At 36.2% G+C, this 18854-nt stretch overlaps 1 protein-coding gene across 3 annotated transcripts in view; it reads left to right on the top strand.

The window, feature by feature from the left end:
• The window catches only part of SYK (spleen associated tyrosine kinase), a 48478-nt gene extending 31177 nt beyond the window's left edge, over positions 1-17301 (top strand). For 2 of the 3 annotated variants that reach the window (XM_059873983.1, XM_059873981.1), the window contains exons 6-14: positions 446-492; positions 4728-4796; positions 8786-8876; positions 9522-9699; positions 10889-11098; positions 11513-11702; positions 13019-13159; positions 13354-13466; positions 15060-17301. In XM_059873983.1, the coding sequence (XP_059729966.1) occupies positions 446-492; positions 4728-4796; positions 8786-8876; positions 9522-9699; positions 10889-11098; positions 11513-11702; positions 13019-13159; positions 13354-13466; positions 15060-15132 (1112 nt within the window). In that variant the 3' untranslated portion in view covers positions 15133-17301. The remainder of the gene's footprint in view (positions 1-445; positions 493-4727; positions 4797-8785; positions 8877-9521; positions 9700-10888; positions 11099-11512; positions 11703-13018; positions 13160-13353; positions 13467-15059) is intronic. The other variant, XM_059873984.1, reaches the window with a different exon arrangement.
• The last annotated feature ends 1553 nt before the right edge of the window (positions 17302-18854 follow it).

Genomic DNA, 18854 nt, shown 5'->3' with positions numbered 1-18854 from the left:
GCATCTGACTGTGTCCAACTTGTGCTCTTCCAGAACTGGTTTTCTCTCTCTAAAGCCACCTTCTGTCATTCTAACTGGATGCCAGTGCCATGGTGAGAGCATAGAGAATAATAAAATATAATCATAGAACCATTTAGGTTAGAAAAGATCATCAAGTCCAACCCTGAAGTTTTTACTTTTTCCATTCATTTGAATCATTGCATGCTTTTTTTCCACCATTATTTTCATTCTCCTTTGAATCATTTAGGCCCTGCACTAATTTTTGTCTCTGTGGCCGGAAGTACCAGAGTCTGTTGCATATGAGACAAAAGCAAAGAAAATAATCCAAGAGAGAGACTGTAATGTGATCTAAAAACTGCACAGTTGGTCCCCTCTGTGAAATTCTGTTTTCTTACACAAATTCCTCACCTTGCTCAGTATCATTTTACATTTGATTCTGTTGCAGATAATCTTGGTTTTAATACTCATCCTTCTTCTGGAACACTTCCTAAGGTAAGAGAAGGTGGAGGTATAGCAATAGCGTTCATTTGAGGAGGATTATGGTCACATACTGTTCTGGGAATACTAATTCTTAGGTATTATTTAATCTGGGAGTTTATTTTTCTTGAGTTAAACAGTGATTTGAAAAGAAACTTAACATATTCTGTCATGGTATTGCTTTCATCAGTGTTTTGGATGTGCTAATCATAACTTAATTTTGTGAACTTCTTTTACATATATAATGTATGGGATAAAACAGTGTTTTACAAAGGCAAGATGCCTCATAGATGGTCCTGTTCTGTAATGTTGTATCAACACTAAGAGGAGAGATACCACATTGCTTATGCTGTTCACTTTGAGAATTTGCTGATTGAAGCAGAAATGGAAGTTCCATTTATTTTCTGGAAGTTCCATTCTATTTTCATATATTTGGTCTGTGCCGATAACATCAGACTTTGCACAAGAGTTTCATTTCTTATGCACTGCTTTAGGGGTGATTTTTTCATCCACTCCATGAAGAGTGAGCAATTCCACCTGGTACTATAACTACCCAAATTCTCAAAGTCCATTGACTACAGAAGCCATATGAGGTGTGATACGTCCACAGAATCACATAATATTGTCTTGTTCAAGGCAGTTGATTTCATCTGAAATAGGGAGTTAATTTCAGTCATTTCCCTGCATAACTTAATAATTTAGATCATTATCTTGATGCAGTCCCATATTATAGGAAAAAAAAATATTCAAATAAGCAATTACCTCTATTTCAATACAATTGACTCCTTGCAAGCCTGTGAATAACCACTCTCATATCTTTACTTCTGAAAATCAGGCACCTTTATAAAGAACTGGAAATTAAGCAACCAAAATCAATCCCTTTTTAATTAGAAATATTTTAAAATTTATTACTTCTTTATTATAATTGTATTTTTAATTAGAAAATTAAACATAAAAATACTGCCTTGAGGTTTGGATCTGTACCATTTACAAGGATGTCCATGAAGTTTAAGCACACAAGACCACATGTGTATCATCTGGTATACATGCACTTGTAGAGATAGGGCAAGCACATTCAGTGTGGTAATATTGTGTCCATTTCATAATATCCACAGGAAAATTCACAATATAAGTGTAAATTTAACTGCTGCTGCTTAAGACTTGTCATGATAGCTAAAAAGAAATGCACCAAAGCTAAGTGAAAGTGCATATTTTGCAAAGACTGTACTAAAACATTGTTTTAATCTTCAATATATTTGATATTTTGAATTTCTTAAAATTGAAATCTGAATTTTGTGTTTTCTTTGTGACTTTTTAAAAATGAGCCTGCTAAATTACTTTCTTGTTATATAAATATAGAAAATGGAAAATTTTAAATAACTAATACTGCTAATGGAGCTCAAAAATTACACTTAATATTTTGAGGTTCTCACGCATTAATACTTGTGTGCAAAAGCAGTAACTCATGAAGATTTTTAATATATCTGAAATAGAATTATTCAGATTACACAAAACCAAAAATTAAGCCAGCTTGAAGAGAAGGAATACAATCACCAACACACATAATACAAACAGAATCTCATATGGAAGATGTGCAATCTATCTTCATATTATTTACACCATGATAATTAACATTTAGGAGTTTCTGACATTTCTAGTATACTGCATGGGGTTTTTTATCTATGAAAGCATTGCCAAAATATGTAAATTGGAATAGTGAATTTTTGAATTGAGTATCAAAATAATTGTGATGAATTAGGTGAATGTCCTGGAAGGAAAAAAAGGGTGAGGCTCAGTAGAAACTAGTGCAAGCTACTGCACTTTTTATAGTCAGATATAAATCACAGAATAGCAAACAGACATAGCTTTTCAGAGAATGTTATGCCTGCGATGAATCACGATAGGAACAAGAATGAGCAACCACCATGCTGGTAGAGGAAAGGGAAACATCAATGTGTTTCCAGGTTGTTCAACTCTGGCAAGGTATCAGCTGATAGACTTCCACCTGTTTTTGACACTGCACAGTCCAGCAGGAGACAATCCACAGCATGACAGCAGGGATGATCATTATGAGAAAGGACTGATTATAATAAAAAAGCAAAAGAGAGAAAGCAGAGGAACAATACATAATGGCCAGTTCTAAGCAACAGTCTAATACTGGTGCTCCCATCCAGACCAATTTTTCAATATGTTTTTCATTTATGTATATATTGCAGCCTAAAATACAGTGGTGCTACTCCAAAGTCTTAGTGGAATAGAATGCCCAAATCTGAAGCTGTTTTGAATTTAAGAAGGTACATGAATTGTAGGAACAACTGCTGGATGATATGCAAGGCATACTGTCCAAATGATTTATCTATAAACTGTTGGTTATAAGAGCTTGGAGTAAAATTTAAATCAGGGATGTAAATCTACATCAAATTTGTCTAATGTTTGCTATTGTTCCATGGACAAATTTGGAGTAACAAAATGCTGAAGTTTAATGTAATATGGAAATCTCCTTTCTAGTGATACTAACATGCTTCCTCTGCAAAATAAAGGACTTTATGCTAAATATCTGTATTGAAGGTAATTTTCCATGCAGAATATGGAGAGTTGCTTGTTCTTGCTTCTCCCAGAACATGCATGCACTGGGATGTTTCTTGCCTTTCACATCAGGCTCCATGGCTAGGTTTAAGGTGATTTTTACCCCTTCCATTTTGTAAATTACTTTTTTCTCCCTGCAATCAATTTCATCCCAATATATATTTAAACCAGCAGAGGAGCTTTTGAGATGAGTCTTTAGTTCAGTTCTCCAGCTGATGACATTATAGAAAACCTGCAAATTCTGGCCATTTCTCAAATTCTCCTCTTAACCTTTCTCAGTATTTTGTTTAGTCACAGTCTTTTAGGTGGTGATAACAGACCTAAACTTTGTGAGTACAGCCTAATTGTAACTATTTGCTGTGCCTGATGAGGTACTCATCTCAACATGCATTTGTAGGTTTAATACAAATATGTGAGTTAAGCAGTATTACCATAACTACAGGCGGTTGCTTTTCCAAGTGCTGGTTGATACTCTTGTTTAAAAAGTATAATGAGAACCATGCTCAGCTTGTGAAACAGAGTGCTTGACCTCTTAGAGAATTTATCTATTTTAAAACTGTAACTAAGTAGTACTTCAGGTTTCATTTATTCCCAATATGGAACGAAAATTTCATGAAGTAAAAGAAAATAGCTGACTCAGTAACCTTTTTCAATATGCAGTATACTGAATTTTTATGTATCACAGCTATGAAGAATGTCAAGCATCAAAAAGGTTCTTCCAGCTGTTCTTCTGCTGTTCTTCCAGCAGCATCAGGGGACCACATGGCTGTCCTTGGTGTCTTGAAACAAAAGACACCTTTTTAATGTGAAATCAGACATTTTCTTTTAAAAGAAAACTAGGGAATATATCAACCCTATCAATTAAAAAGGTTACCTTTTCAGAAAATAAGAAATCCAAATGGGCTGTTAAAAAGTGCAGAACATCTAAGTTCAAAGGCTGTTTAAATTGACTGAAAATGTCGATCAGATTGTTGTCTTAGCCTCAGCATCAGACTAAATGTTTGAACAGTAAGTGCTCCATCTCAGTTTTTAATATTCATGTATGATCTCTCAATGACCCCTAAAAATGCGAATTTGTCACATTTAATTAAGTTAATGTGTTCTTGTAAAATATATTTGCACATCTTTTAAAGGTATCTTTATACAGAACATAAGTGTGTGTGTAAAATGTAAATCCTGTTCCTTTTTGTTTGGAATAAATATTACCTAGCATGGTTTCTGCTTCAAAAACCACACTGTTTGTTGTATGACCAAGGTGTGCTTCAGATTTTGCTTGATACATTAGTCATACTCTAGACACGAAAGTTATCTACTCGTTTCTAAATACGTTTGGGAATTGGGGGACTAAAGTTCAGTGGCAGAGGCAGGAGAAACATACTCCATAAATAAAGATCTGGACAAAGGACAGTGCATTTGAATTTAAAAACTGCCTTAAGGTATGTCTACAGGTTCAGGATGGCTTGACAGTAATATAGATGAAATAAAATTTAATACTAAGACTTCCGGTACTACGTTTTTCTGATGCATCATCTGTGTGTACTTGAAGGCACAAGCAACAGAAAGTTTGGGAGTTTTTGTTCTTTTAGAGTGTTTTTGTTTTGTGAAATATCTTTAGCTATTTTCATGACACATTTACTGTTCCTCTTTGACATTGTGGTTTCTAGAGTTGGGCAGGAGGTGGAATTATCTCAAGACTCAAATCGTACACCTTCCCAAAGGCTGGCAGCAAAAAGGTGCCTCATATACTTTTTTTAGGTTTTTTACTGAGTTAAAAATACTTAAATGACTAATTTCACTCTCTTCTCCTCCTCTTTTCACTTACTGTCTTGACTACTAACAATTAGATTGTTAAGATTTTGTAAGCTTTCTGCATCTATCCTAATAATCTGCATAATTATGGGCTTGATTTTATAGCTGAAGCAATGGGTTTGAAAGAGTTTTAAAAATAGAGGGACTCTTTTTTATTTTTATCACATTTCATTTGCAGAAATATTGAGATCTGCATACTAAAAAAATGCAGATCTCAATATATCTGCAAATGAAATGTGATAAAATATTTTTCAAAACCGCTCAGTTATAATAGAACAAAATTATATTTCTACTTTCCTTTCTAATCAGAAAATTGTCTTGCTTACACAATTATGTTATTACTGAATACATTTAGGGAACAATAAAAACAACAGAATACATACTTACATAACCTATGTGCACAAGTCTTCTTATGCATTCACTCACATTTAGGCAAGCATAAGATGTCACAAGACCAAGCCAAATGGGAAAATTGGCAATATTCCAGGGAGCCAAGGGAAGCCCTGCCCTGTCCTAGTGAAAATGCTTTCGCATGGCCAGAAAATGGTGCTGTCCAGTAATTGATGTAGTTCTGAAGCATGTAGCTATGAGTTTGTTTGCATACTGAGAATAGTATGTATGCCTCTATTTGATCCATGAGTCTATATGTTTATTGATTTACTTCCAGCTGCTGTTCAACAAAAATAAGCAGGCATGAAAAGCCCTAGAGATATGCTACTGTTCAGAGTGAAAAGCTGTGTTTGATATATACTGTGTTTGATAATCCTGATAAATAACACAGATTATTTTCCTGCAGCTTCAGTTCACTTTTATGCTGAAGTGCCAAAAGCTGTTGTCAGCTGTGTATCCCTACAGGACCCATACCTCTTTTTCAATATGTGTTTGTCATACACGAATACAGACACAGTCTCACGATCTGCTCTCAACCATCTGAAATACAATGCCAAACTGTCACACATTTTGGGTTGATTCAGAAAATGGGTGTCGGTTCTGATCTCTGCAGACATATTTTTGGTCACACTGCTGTCTGTTAACCTGGTAAAACCTGGTGTCTTGCTCTGGTCACTTTCTGCTGTCAAAAACTTTTTCTGTCTTCTGGACAACATACACAGAGTAGAGACTGAAGCATATTGGCAGAGTAAAACCAGTCATTTAGGAAAATAATTTCAGAAACCCGATTTGATTGCCCTTTACATGTACTTTACCTGGAATACTCAGACCCACATCATACTGCCAGATTTCAGACTCTAATAGACTAAAGTTGTGTTCTGAAATATTCCAAGATTTTAACTATTCATTAACCCCAATAAGCGCAGTTTACTTTAGACCTGGTTAATTACACAGTTACTTCTACCGTGTCAAAAGCGAATTTCAGACAGTAAAGCAGAAAAAAAAATATTTATTTAATTTGTTATGTTATATTTATTCACTTTTGAGATTTTTTTTTAAATTTTACAAATGCACTATTTGTATTACATTTTCAGATCCAGATCAAAAATTTTCAGTCTGTTTTACTAGTGTAAAATTGTCAATTTGGACAATTTAAGTGAAATCCTGCCACCTAGTGGCACTGAGATGCTGTAACCAAAGCTCCTCTCCTCTCATGGCTAAAGAGGTGTTTGTCATGCAGTATTTAGCTATTGGATTTTAATAAAATAAGCTGACTTCATGCATTTTTTCAAATCAGAGTTATTAACCTGAAAGAATATTGCACATGCTGTACAACTTGTCTTCATGAGAATTGTACTATGCTATTAACTATAAAACTATAATCATCACTGTAAAAGTCAGATTTAGAGTAGTTGGAGCCATTTCATTCATATGTCACAATTTTAAAAGGCTCCTCTAGAGGACTCTTTTCTTGTACTCCTTTTTATTGGTTGAATAATTCCTTGGTCATCTTGCCCATTCTCTGTTTCTTGTAAGAATACAAGAAGTAATCAGTTATCCTATACCTCAGATGTATTAAGACAAAGATCCTTTTGTCCAAAAAAGATCTGCAGAATTATACTTGCTGTTTTAAAGTGTATGGCAGAAAGGACTCTGCATTTAAATGATAGTTAAATAAAAAGGAAAGTAGGAATGTTAACATAAACAACATTACTAAGTTATTTAATCAATATGCAACAATTTGAAATAATTCTGTATGTATTAACCAAGATCAATAATGATAAATAAGACAGTGTGATTCTTCTTAAACATAAGCAGCTCTCTGAGAAAGAGAACCCACTTTGTTTTATCTGGTGTGACTGTGATTTTCAGTTCACAACTGCAGAGCTTTATTTGCAAGCATGGAAGTGACGTACTTTTTTTTTTTTTATGCAGAGCAAGAGCATACAATCCTTTTGGATTTTTTGTTGTTGTGTTCTTGAGTTGTGAAGAGCAATTCTAATTGCACATGTCTAATGTGAGGACTCAGCTATGTCTTAGCCAGAGCTATGTTTTTACTAGCTGTTCTGCAATGGTGAATGGATTCTTGAGGTGTGCAAAATTTGGTGTACATTAATTACATTTGGCCAGTTCAAAGTATGCCAGTTGACTTCCAGTCTTAATGAGGGTTTGGGGTTAGTGAATTGCCTGTGTGAAATAGAGTGACACGGGTCTTGGAAAGCTGCCAGAGTGAATCAGTCTAGAAAAACAAAACTAGAGCTAAGGATCTTGGTTTATGCCTTCATTTGCCTTGAGAATGGTAGATCAGTCAGTTTGTTCCTTGACATATCCCAGAACTGTCTTGGGGTTTTGTGGCTTGCCTTGACAGCAAATGGCCTTTTAGCACTGTTCCAAGTCAGAAATACTACTGTGCCTGATGTCAATGTGCTCATCCTACTAGGCCAGAATATTGCTGAAAATTGGCTTCCTACACATGGCTTGCAGTAAAATCTGTGTAGTGAAATCTTTTCTATTTCATCCATCTGGACAGATAACTTAATTATGATTTCAACATCTGTAGTTCCCAGGTCAGGTGTTTCCCCCACTAAATGCAGTTTCCAAATGAGAAAATTTCTACTGCATCCAGTAGTTCACTGTAGGAAACTTCACAGAATCATAGAATGGTTTGTGTTAGAAAGGGCCTTAAAGATTATTTCCTTACAATCCCTTTGCCATGGTCAGGGACAGCTTCCACTAGAGCTTTGTTTCTCTTCACTTGAGAAGAAACTAACCTGCAGAAATAGATTCTGTAATTCCATGTTCCCAACAGCTCACACACAGAAGTGACCAGATCAGTAGTTTCTATCGTCTATACTTTATTGTGCCAGGCAAGGAGCTCCAGAAGACACAGTGGGTGAGACGGTTTGTGTACACCGTATTATTATTTCTCTGTCCAGAATAGAGGCAGAGGAATTGTATTTGAGCCCAATGCTTAATTAAGTAATCTTTTCCCTCCTCAGAGCAGACAAACAGGCCTAGTATCTGGTCCATGGTGTTTGTCCCTGAAGCCTGTGAAAGTAGTAAATTTTACTACAGTTGATTCCATTTCATTAAAATCTGTAATATCCACAAGAGAAACAGAAAATTGTTTTTTGTTTTCATTTGTGCTAGTAATTTCTCTATGGCCTAGATAAGGGGAGAGATAGCTTGAAGAAAGAGGAAGGACAGATTAAAGAGAAATCCTTCTGACTACTTGTGTTACATGGCAAATTTGAAAAGAGCATGTAAAATCTGCAGAATAAGATTTGTGCATGGCCCACTACAGTTAATTCTCTCTTATCTAATGTTCTGAAATATTTGTAATATCTTTCTCTGCTCTAACAATAACCTTCAGAATGAAATAACCTCTTTTGGATCCCTTTCTTTCTTCTTCTCACCTATGTGTCTTGTAAACATTATGCCAAAATTCTTGTGGGAGGAAAAAATAGTGCTTTTAACTTACCAATTCATTGCTAAACAGAATAACTTTATTTGTGTGCTACAGCTTCAGTCAACTATCGGCCACCCACCAGAAGAAGCACCTTTCAATCCATATGTGCTGCAAAGGAGCAGAGGCCTTACAGGAGCAGAAAGAGGTTCGTAGAGTAATATATGCCATTAATGCAATTTCCTTCCTTATGGCAGAGCTCTTTCTCAGTCATTATTTATTTTTTCTTGCATATATTTCACATTCTGTTATGTACTGGTATAGTCACTATCATAACTGAAGTCAGGTAGCTGAAGATACCAGCTGTCACCATCTATAACAAAAATCATTTAGCAGAAACCTCTTTTTCCATTTTGAAGTGGAGTATTATTTCCTGGACTCTAGAAACTATATCCTCTCATGTCACAGAAAGAATTGTGCCCTGTTGCATCCACAGTGCCAAGCATAATGCAGTTAAAGGTGGGTGCCTAAGAATGAAGGACATATAAGGCAGCATTCTGAGTGAAGAATTGTGTGAGGTAGTTAATGGGAAGTGCCAAGGAGAAGGGTCAACCTTTAACCCTCCTTTTGTCAAGGAACCTCCTGGTTTTGCCCTGTAGTTACAGCTTGTCACCAGGGGGATGTCTCTGTCTTTTGGTCTGCTCTAAAATGCATATAGATGGACAGCATGGGGTTTCTTCATAATGCCCTTGCAACACACTGATGTTCTTGAACATAGGAAAGATGAATATATTAGCTGTGGCAGCAAAAATTTCTGAAATCGTGTCTAATTTTTTCATTGTTTCAACTGCAGGTGATCAGAGAGAGGCCTTACCCATGGATACTGAGGTCTATGAAAGTCCATATGCCGATCCAGATGAAATTAAACCAAAAAATGTCACTCTTGACAGGAAATTGTTGACTTTGGAGGAAGGTGAACTTGGCTCTGGCAACTTTGGTACTGTAAAGAAAGGTTTCTATAAGATGAAAAAGTGAGTGTTGCCTTTTATTTTCATGGAATCCAATATGTAAAAGTTCTAGCCTTTACTTTTTGGGGTAGCAGTAATCTTTGTGTGTCATTTGGGGTGACAGACTGTAACTAATTTGAGTTAATATTCACCAGTTTCTCTGTTTGTATGTACACTTACGCACTTATTTTTGTCGTAAAGTGGGAAAGTACTGTTTATGACTGTTTTCTTTCCTGCTGGGGATAGTAGATAGGAATCCCACTGCCTTGCTCCATAGTTTGCAGAAGTACTAATGCTACACAGTATTTCCCATCTGCACAACATCTCTGTCAGAAAATGTGGAGAGTGCCATGGATAGTTTACCTATAGCAAAGAGAGTTTTGCCTGAAGTGTGATAAATACTAGTTTCCTGAAGCTGGAATGTTGATTTTCAGTAAGACAGAACATGTTGTAGCATTTTCCATCACATCATGTCAGCAGGAACAGACCCTGTTTGTACTTGACTCTTCATGCATTTTCATAGTAAAATGTTATCAGTATGCTGTTTATGTGCATTGGCTAATTAAGTACACATTCTTGTCTCTTGAAATTGGAGGCATTTCTTTAACCAAGGTTTTCAGAGGCAGAAAGCATTTCTATTTTTCTAATATATGATGTAGGAATTTGAAGGGCTCTGAGGTCAGCTTGTGTATATTTTAACCATGTTTCACACCTGAGCTGTGTTGATCTCATCAGTCACTCTGTCAGTTTGCTGTATGAATGGAAGGTTGCAGAAGTAGGCTTAGATTCTCAGGGTTTCAGAACCCTTCCTTGGCACCTGGCAGTGATGTATGTTCCAGTCTCACCCCCAAAACACCCAAGTGCTTAGAAAGCTCTTCGTAGCTTTTTTTGCCAGAAAAGCTTTATGCCATCCTTGATAGAGTGGACAAGAAAATTTTGTCCAGTGGCTTTTTCAGGCTTTTTTAGGCATTTTTATGACAATCTCAGGTTGTAATTTTCTCAGGTTCTTTTCATTCTCACTCTTTTGCTTAGCTGTCTTCTGAGCATTTGATAGAAAGATGTTCCTGTTGTGGCTGGTTTTTTCTCCTCTGAGCGTCAATTCTGTCTTTTGTCACAATTTGTACCACATGAATGGAAGTACCTAATGAAGATTGTGTGCATTGGTGCACTGATTTTTCAGCAACTAGTCCCAGAACTGGATTCTCTTTTGCAGGGGTGCCAAGCCTGTTGCTGTAAAGATTCTGAAGAACGAGAGTAATGATCCAGCCATAAAGGATGAGTTACTGAGAGAAGCAAATGTAATGCAGCAACTGGATAACCCATATATTGTCCGAATGATAGGTATATGTGAAGCTGAGGCCTGGATGTTAGTAATGGAAATGGCTGAACTTGGGCCATTGAACAAATTTTTGCAAAAAAATAGGTATGTACACTTTGATTCTATTCCATAGGAATGGAAAAGTTCCTGTCTTTTATTTTTTATTTTTCTTTAAGTAAAATTAAAATTGAAATGTTGTTAATATAATAATTAATGATTGTAGCTATTCTTCACTGGAACATGTCTACAAACTGTCAAATATTTCTGCCAAAATAGTGCTTTGAATAAATGAAAGACTTTTTATATATCCTTCAACTTCTCCTTTATTAATGTGATCACACATATCTTGCCCAGGTCAAAGCTTAGATTGCCTTTTCAAATTAAAGCTTAGCTAAGTGTAAGTGAATCAGGTTCCCAGTGTAATGTGGACAAGTTCAGAGTAAAGATTTGTAGCTGGACTCCATGAAAAGTCATGAAAATGATCTACTGACCTCTTGAAAATTCAATTGTGATTTTCAGACATGTCACAGAGAAGAATATAACAGAGCTGGTGCATCAGGTTTCCATGGGGATGAAATACCTGGAGGAGAATAATTTTGTTCATAGGGATCTGGCTGCAAGAAATGTGCTCTTAGTCACCCAACATTATGCCAAAATTAGTGACTTTGGACTTTCTAAAGCTCTAAGTGCTGATGAAAGTTATTACAAGGTAAGGTCTGAGCACAACATGAAAACTGTGTAGTATCATAGCTAATAAGGATATTTTCAGTTGAAATGCAGTGGAAAATGAGAAATATTATGTATCAGTCGTTATTATATAACCTGATATTAGATTTTCAAATTCAAAATATGTGATCAACATTCAGACATGTAGGGAAGAAAAAGCTTGTGTCTCCTTTTACTTGTCTATTTTCATTTCTTTTTGATGAACTTGTCATTAGAAGATTGAAAGTTATTATGGAAATGGGATACTATCTTATATAAATGGGTGAAAATGTGTTTGTTGCAAAACAGTTCTCATTATGTCCAAGTAAAATGTAGACTAGCACTAATACACTGTCTTATAGAACAGAATTAAGGGAGGTTTTTGAAAGAATACCATTGTTAAATAATAAATTAACCTAAGCAAAATTTGTTTATCTTGATTTTAAATTCTTTGTACACCTCAAAATAATTAAAATAATTGCAACATTTAATAAGGTAAGAGGTGGGAGACAAAGGCTGTTACCATGTCTATATTTGATTTCCTGATACATCACCCCTGCAGTTCAAATTGCTTCTTCCTTCTGCTTATTCCCTTTTATCAGTTCTTTGAAACTAATAATTCAACCCCAGAAACACTGCAGAGGAGAAGCAAGCCCATGCTCCCTTGTGAAAACCTGTGTAGGAACAGTAGTCACTGCTGCCAGAAAAGGCACCTTAAATCACTGCCACTAGCCTAGCCTAGCTTGTCAATCTCAGTCTCAGGGCCTTGAGAATTAGTATCAAAGTCCATTTTCTTTACAACTCCACAGGATGCAGTAGGCCCCTGTCACTAGATCTAGCACTGTGCTGGTATAGCTTGACACTTGAATGGCCATAAAGCAGTATTACGGGATAATTTTGGTAAACTGCAGTTTGCCACAAGAAAGTCACTGTGCTTTGAAATAGAGCATCCCTCTTCAACCATCTGGACACGTCTCTTAGCCTTTGTGAGATCCAAATGGAAAAAAATTATTCTAAAGAGCAACTTTAAATTAAATGCCACTAAAAACGTGACTCAAAGTCATTTAGCTATGTTTTTTTTTACCATGGATTCCATTTCAATGCATTATTTTGAAAGTGGAAGATTAGAACAATTTTGTAACACTCTTGAAGAAGTTGTTACCCATTTTCTCTAATGCTAACTGCATCAGAAATGTTATGGTACTTAGTACAAATGTGTGTAGATCTAAGTTAATGTTAATTATGTGCATTCAGATGTTGTTTACTACTTACCACTTTATCTAGTCTGCTTTTTTTCCTTTCTGATATGACATATTTTAGGCACAAAGTCATGGAAAATGGCCAGTCAAATGGTATGCTCCAGAATGCATGAATTTCTACAAATTTTCTAGCAAAAGTGATGTCTGGAGCTTTGGGGTTTTAATGTGGGAAGCTTTCTCTTATGGACAAAAACCATATAAGGTGAGTGGTTTTATTTGGCCATGTTTTTTCTTTAAAAATTCAGAGCAAATTTGAACCATTATCTTTTCCTAACTAAAGGGACTTGCTGCAATAAGATAGCCCAAAATCAGTTCCAGACCTGTGTTTGATTTATACTGTCATGTGTGCTGTAATCATTTGCAACTTGGATGACTGTTCTGGTCACCTTGTTCCAGGGAATGAAAGGTGGTGAAGTTGCACAGATGATTGAAAGAGGAGAACGAATGGAACGTCCTGAAGTCTGCCCAACAGAAGTCTATAGTCTAATGAAATTGTGTTGGACATACAAGTGAGTGTGATGGGATGCTCTTTTGATAGAAGTACATTTTAATCTACATGATTAATAGCCAGAAAGGCAGTGAGAAGGGGTTACTTCAAAATGCATCTTTTCAGCTGGAGTTTGGCTTACAACCGTACTCTAAGCTCAGAAGTCAATTGCATTTTCAGGTGAAAATTATCTGAGTTACAGAGTGTACTACAAAAGGCCAATTTTGTAGAACAGAGTTATATACAAAATACATGGTATCATAAAAAATAAGTACACAAAAATAGCAGTCTAATGCATTTTGAAAAGAATGTTTGAAGGTAAGCAAATATTATTGTTTCTTTTTGAATTGTGGCTTGTTTAATTTTAACTTCCAAGGCTTTAGCTTTACTGAAATTTCAAAGTCATGTTGCCAAAATGTTTGTTCTATTTCTTAATTTTTTTTCTTGACTGTTTATCTCTTCTCTAATAACAGAGTATATTCAAGTTGGATCCCACACTGACTTCTTATCAGTGAGAGGCAAACCATCTTTTCTGATATGCCAGAAACATTTTTTTCTGTTTCATAACCATTTAGAAAGTAGAATTATGAAATACAGAAAAAAATAAAGCCTAGCTATTTTTTAAAATTAGTATATTGCAAAAATATATTAAAACTCTTTCACGATTTATTGTTTTAAACTATTTTGCTGAAGTTACTTTTAACTGTAAGAAAGTCTCCAGAAAGCACCCAAAGTTACTCTAATATCACTTATTCTTCCAGTTCACCATCAGGCAAATAGGTTTGTCTGAAAGTTCCACATTAGGGAGCTCTGGTACTTCATTTTTGGGTACCTTTCTTCTTTGTTAGCTTTATTAAAGCTTTATTAAACCTAGTTAACCTATGTTAGCTTTATTAAACCTAGTACTCTAGAAAGAACGTGCAACCAAAAAGTAATTCCTGCTTTTTGGTTTGACTCAAGGAATGCTGTAGCAGTTCTACAGTGAAAGGGATCAGGTTTTGTTTTTAGTAACAAACATATCATAAAGCATGCTGATTTTGTTTTTGTAGTAAAATATCTTTATTATTAGAAAGAAAATAAATTTTAAAAAGAAGGTTCAGGCCAGGCAGAGTAACTATCTCAATGTGTAATGTAAAATTGTAAGGGCTTGTTGTCAGTTCAATTGTGTTCTCCAAATAAAGAAACAATTTCAGATATAAAAGAAAGATGGTAGAGTCATATGGTGTGTGGTAGGCTCTTCTCAGTGCTTCTAACACCTCTGTATGATGGTACTACCCATATTTTTATAAGGTAGATATTGCATGGCAAATATTCCTTTCTCCAGATTATTACTAAAGTAAATGAAGTAGAAAATTAAATTGAGCTGATTTACCATTTCTTTCTTCTAGTGCCTTCATCAACCACAAACAGGCATGATAGTAAATCCACTGACTGGATGCTCTGTAGTAGTATTTGTCACTTGGTATTAATTTTGTAGTGTCATTTTTGTAGCCTTAAAATACTGTGAGCATCTTTAAGTGAGCTGTCACTGAGGTAGAGTCCCGAGGGCTGTAAGGCCCATGAACCTTGACAGCTGTGTCCTTCCTGCACAGTGACACTTGTCATCTTCCCACAGCGTTGACGACCGGCCAGGATTTGTTGCAGTGGAGATGAGATTACGCAACTACTATTATGACATTTCTCACTAACAGCGTGGGGAGCAGCAGCTTCCTCGTCTCCAGCCAGCACCCTCTAAGAAGCAGCACATTTTCCAAAACCAAGCAACCTCGATTTTTGTGCTTCTGTTTTCAACCTGAAAAGCTCAGAGCTGAGCCTTGTGTCTGTAAGGTTGTCTTTTCTTACCCCAGAAAGAGTTCTGGAGGAGAAACAGTCTCAAAGTGCGCAGCAAGGATGTTGGACAAGATGCTTATACTTTTGCTACATTCAATTTAATTTTATTTACAGCTTTATTTGCATTATATTTTGCAGTCCTGTAAAATCTATTTAATGACTTTTAGCCCTCTTCCTCTCCTATATTGGAATGCAGATTGGAATTTAAATTCTTCTCATCAACATTATGAGCCTTTAAATATATTTAGTTGTTCTGGCCTTCCCTTTCCTCAAGGAAGAATAGCATAAACATTTCTCACTATGAATCAAATTCACTGTGCAAGTGTGTCATATGCTTTGACTGACAGTGTGTTTGATTTTATCACCAAGCCCCTTTAAACCAAATCACATTATTCCTAGTAGTAAAGTAAGCAGAGGGGAAGTGAGAGTTCTGACTTTCTAACATCATCCCATCCTTTAAATGTGACCATTTTCTTTTGTTCCTCAGCCCAGCTGTTCCTCAGGGAGTTTTTTTTACCTAGTGAAAACTGGGAACTCAGAGGCTTGATCTCATCTTGGAAGAAAACATAAGAGCACCCAAGATGGTTCTGTATTTTAACATAAACTCCAACACTGCTTTCCTGAAAATACACCTGTGATGGAGCAGCTCTTACCTTTCTCTGTGCTCTTCCATCCTTCTCCAGACATATTTTTTCTATGTATCTGTCTGGGTATACTATAGCTCCTGTGTTGTATTTTGGCAGCAAGCATTTCTGTCTTTTCTTCAAACCTTTCTTTAAAAAGCATATGAGAATTTCACCACACCTTACCCCCTCTAAATTTAAATTTCACATCTAGTTCAAATATTTTATAATGAGCATGTGGACAACAAGATTACTAGCTCCAAAATCTTAGTATTTGTCCCGTGAAACAAATCTCAGTGGGCATCTCAGGAAAAGGCATTCTTCTTATCACTTTTCTGTGACGTAGTGTGCATCTCCATTAAATTGGAAGTATAGTAGAGTAATTACAAATCATGGAATCAATTTCTGATTCTGTTTTAACCCTTACGCTTTGCTTGCTCAACCTCATTTTAAATATTATCAATAGAGACATTTCTATCACTTATTACTTACAAGCAGCTATTTTATTGTAATTTGCATGTATCTCAGGAATCTGCTTACATTTTGTCTGCTAGATATAGAGATCTTAGAAGAATATAAAGAATAAGATTTAGAGTTAGATATATTTATTGCATATGGCTGGTTAGTGTATACATGTTTAATTTTTGTGTTAACAGAGTATGCTTAGAGATGCAGTGGTTGGTATTTTTTTTTCCTCTAGTAATTAAATTGTGTGAGCAATTAAACTGAGAAAGGGTGAAATAATTTTCATAAAAGGCAGGACTATAAAAAAATATAGAAGCTACTGGTTTTTTGGGGTTTTTTTTGCTTTTTATGGTCTATTTGTTAAATAATATCCGGTGCCTTTTAGTAGTTTAGTCTTGGCTGTCCAGTGCAAGGCACCAGAAGCTACTGGAAGATACTGAGTGTAATAGACTGTGTTTCAAATGTGACCAAACGTGATTTGCCTTGAAGATGATTTACTTTTGTTTTGTTTTTAAGAAACATTTTTCTACAAGACCAGCTTCTGTAGAAGTTAGCCATGGTTATACATAGGTGTTTAGTCACTTTAGTTATGTTGCAGAGATTTTGTTATCTCTACAGGTGCAATTAGTACAGTTATGGGGATATTAGCTATAAACAAATTGCACAAATCTCTATGAACCAGTGAGTGACAGTACTCAGTTTTCCAGAATGAGAGATATATTCATCTCTGACTCTCACTCTCTTTAAAAGTGATGTCTGACATAACAAACCTAGAGAATGATTTCTTCTCTTCTGAGTGAATGTCAACATCACTTTCTGGAGTTACTTGATTATTTTTAACTTCACTATTACATAATAAAAGTTTACAATGAGAATATAAAGTATCCTGAAATAAATGGATTCGGTTTTAACATTTTAATTAAAGATACTTTTACAAAATATGCTGTCTTAACAAGAATCATTTCATAATTACATGCTTTGTAAAAAATCCTGATGCTATGCAGTGTGTATATGTACTGAGTTACCGTGATTGTTATGGAAGACTGAGATTTACCTACTGACAGTGAAAGCTACCTACCAGGACAGATAAGGCCACTGAAGCCTAGCAGGAAATTCACAAAATATGCACATTGTTGCTGCACCTAAGTCTTTTCAAAGTGTTTTACCGCAATACTGAGCTGAATCTGGAAGGTTAGAGATGCAAGGAGTCAGTGCACTATATCAGCTAGCCAAGAATTTCTGCCTTACAGATGTCAGCTATGCAAGATTTAAGTCACATTATATGACATGGGGCCTCCCTCAGATTCAGACAGCTGTTCTAGGTATTCTAAAATAATAACAGCAACATCCTAGTCTTTCATTTAGCTGTTTCTGCATGCTCAGGTTCTCAGGAAAGCTAAGGCTAGATGAGTGTGAATGTGAATTTGAATAGTAAACAAGAAAGGCAGAAAGGTAGACAACTCTTCAAGCAGCTACTTACCTTTGGGGGGGATCAGTCAGTGACTGAGAGACTCTGCTCTTCTGTGGATGTTTTCCTGCATAGCAAATCTGGCCTAATTGCTGCACCTTCCCACTTGTAGGGCTGCACCATCAACTGGCATGATGAGACTTTCTCTTTTGGCTGTCTGGATCTGGTTGTCTATTTTTAGACTGACTTGTCTCAGAAATGCCACTTGGTGGTGTAGGCCTACAGATGATTGTCATGACAGAGTTAAGGGGTAGAAAACTGCAGCATGTAGTTAGGGAGGCTGGTGGAAAAGAAGGACTAGGTGATAACATGCTAAGAGGGCTTTTCACTGGAGGAAAACTCTGTATTTACAGCTTTGGTTAGGGCTCAAATTTACAAAATCATGGAGTATGATTTTGAAGTATGGGAAGCATGTGGCTTTTTCCATAAAGACACACCCAAACATCATAAAAGCCCTGGTCCAGCCTATCCTTGCTTCTAACACTGTGCAAAAAGTGGGCTTTTAATCAGACAGTGAGAAATACCCATAATTTTCACCCCTTAAATCAGCACAGTCAGCCCTGCCAGTTTGCCAAAGAACAATCTGCAAGCAGCCTGGCCTGCACAGCCAGGTCATGCACCAAGGCAGCAGGGTGTCCTCACCCCAGCCCTGCCAGGAGGTGGCAATGCCTGAACGCGGTTGGAGTGAAGCACTTGCCTGGCCATTTCTGGCACTCTCTGCTGTTACAGACACACACTCTTTGCTCCTTGCTGTGAAGCAATGTTGCATGTGAGGACGAATCATCATTTATTTATATGGTGAATAGTCAGCTGTGGATGATTAACCAAGACTTCTGAGACTTAGTATCCCCTTGTCTTTTAAATGATCACAGCAATGAGGGATTGCACGCAGAAAGATACAGACTACGCCCACACGTGCCTAGAAGGGAGTGAGGGTGACATATGGATTGAATAATATAGGGAAACATTAGGCAAGCGGTTGTAATTACCAGCCCTAAGTTTAGTGAGGACAGACTCAAGAAGA

This window comes from Haemorhous mexicanus, chromosome Z, assembly GCF_027477595.1.
Source record: "Haemorhous mexicanus isolate bHaeMex1 chromosome Z, bHaeMex1.pri, whole genome shotgun sequence".
NCBI classification, from domain to species: Eukaryota; Metazoa; Chordata; class Aves; order Passeriformes; family Fringillidae; genus Haemorhous; species Haemorhous mexicanus.
Note: the sequence above shows the minus strand (reverse complement) of the source record. Positions and strands in the feature narration are given on the sequence as shown.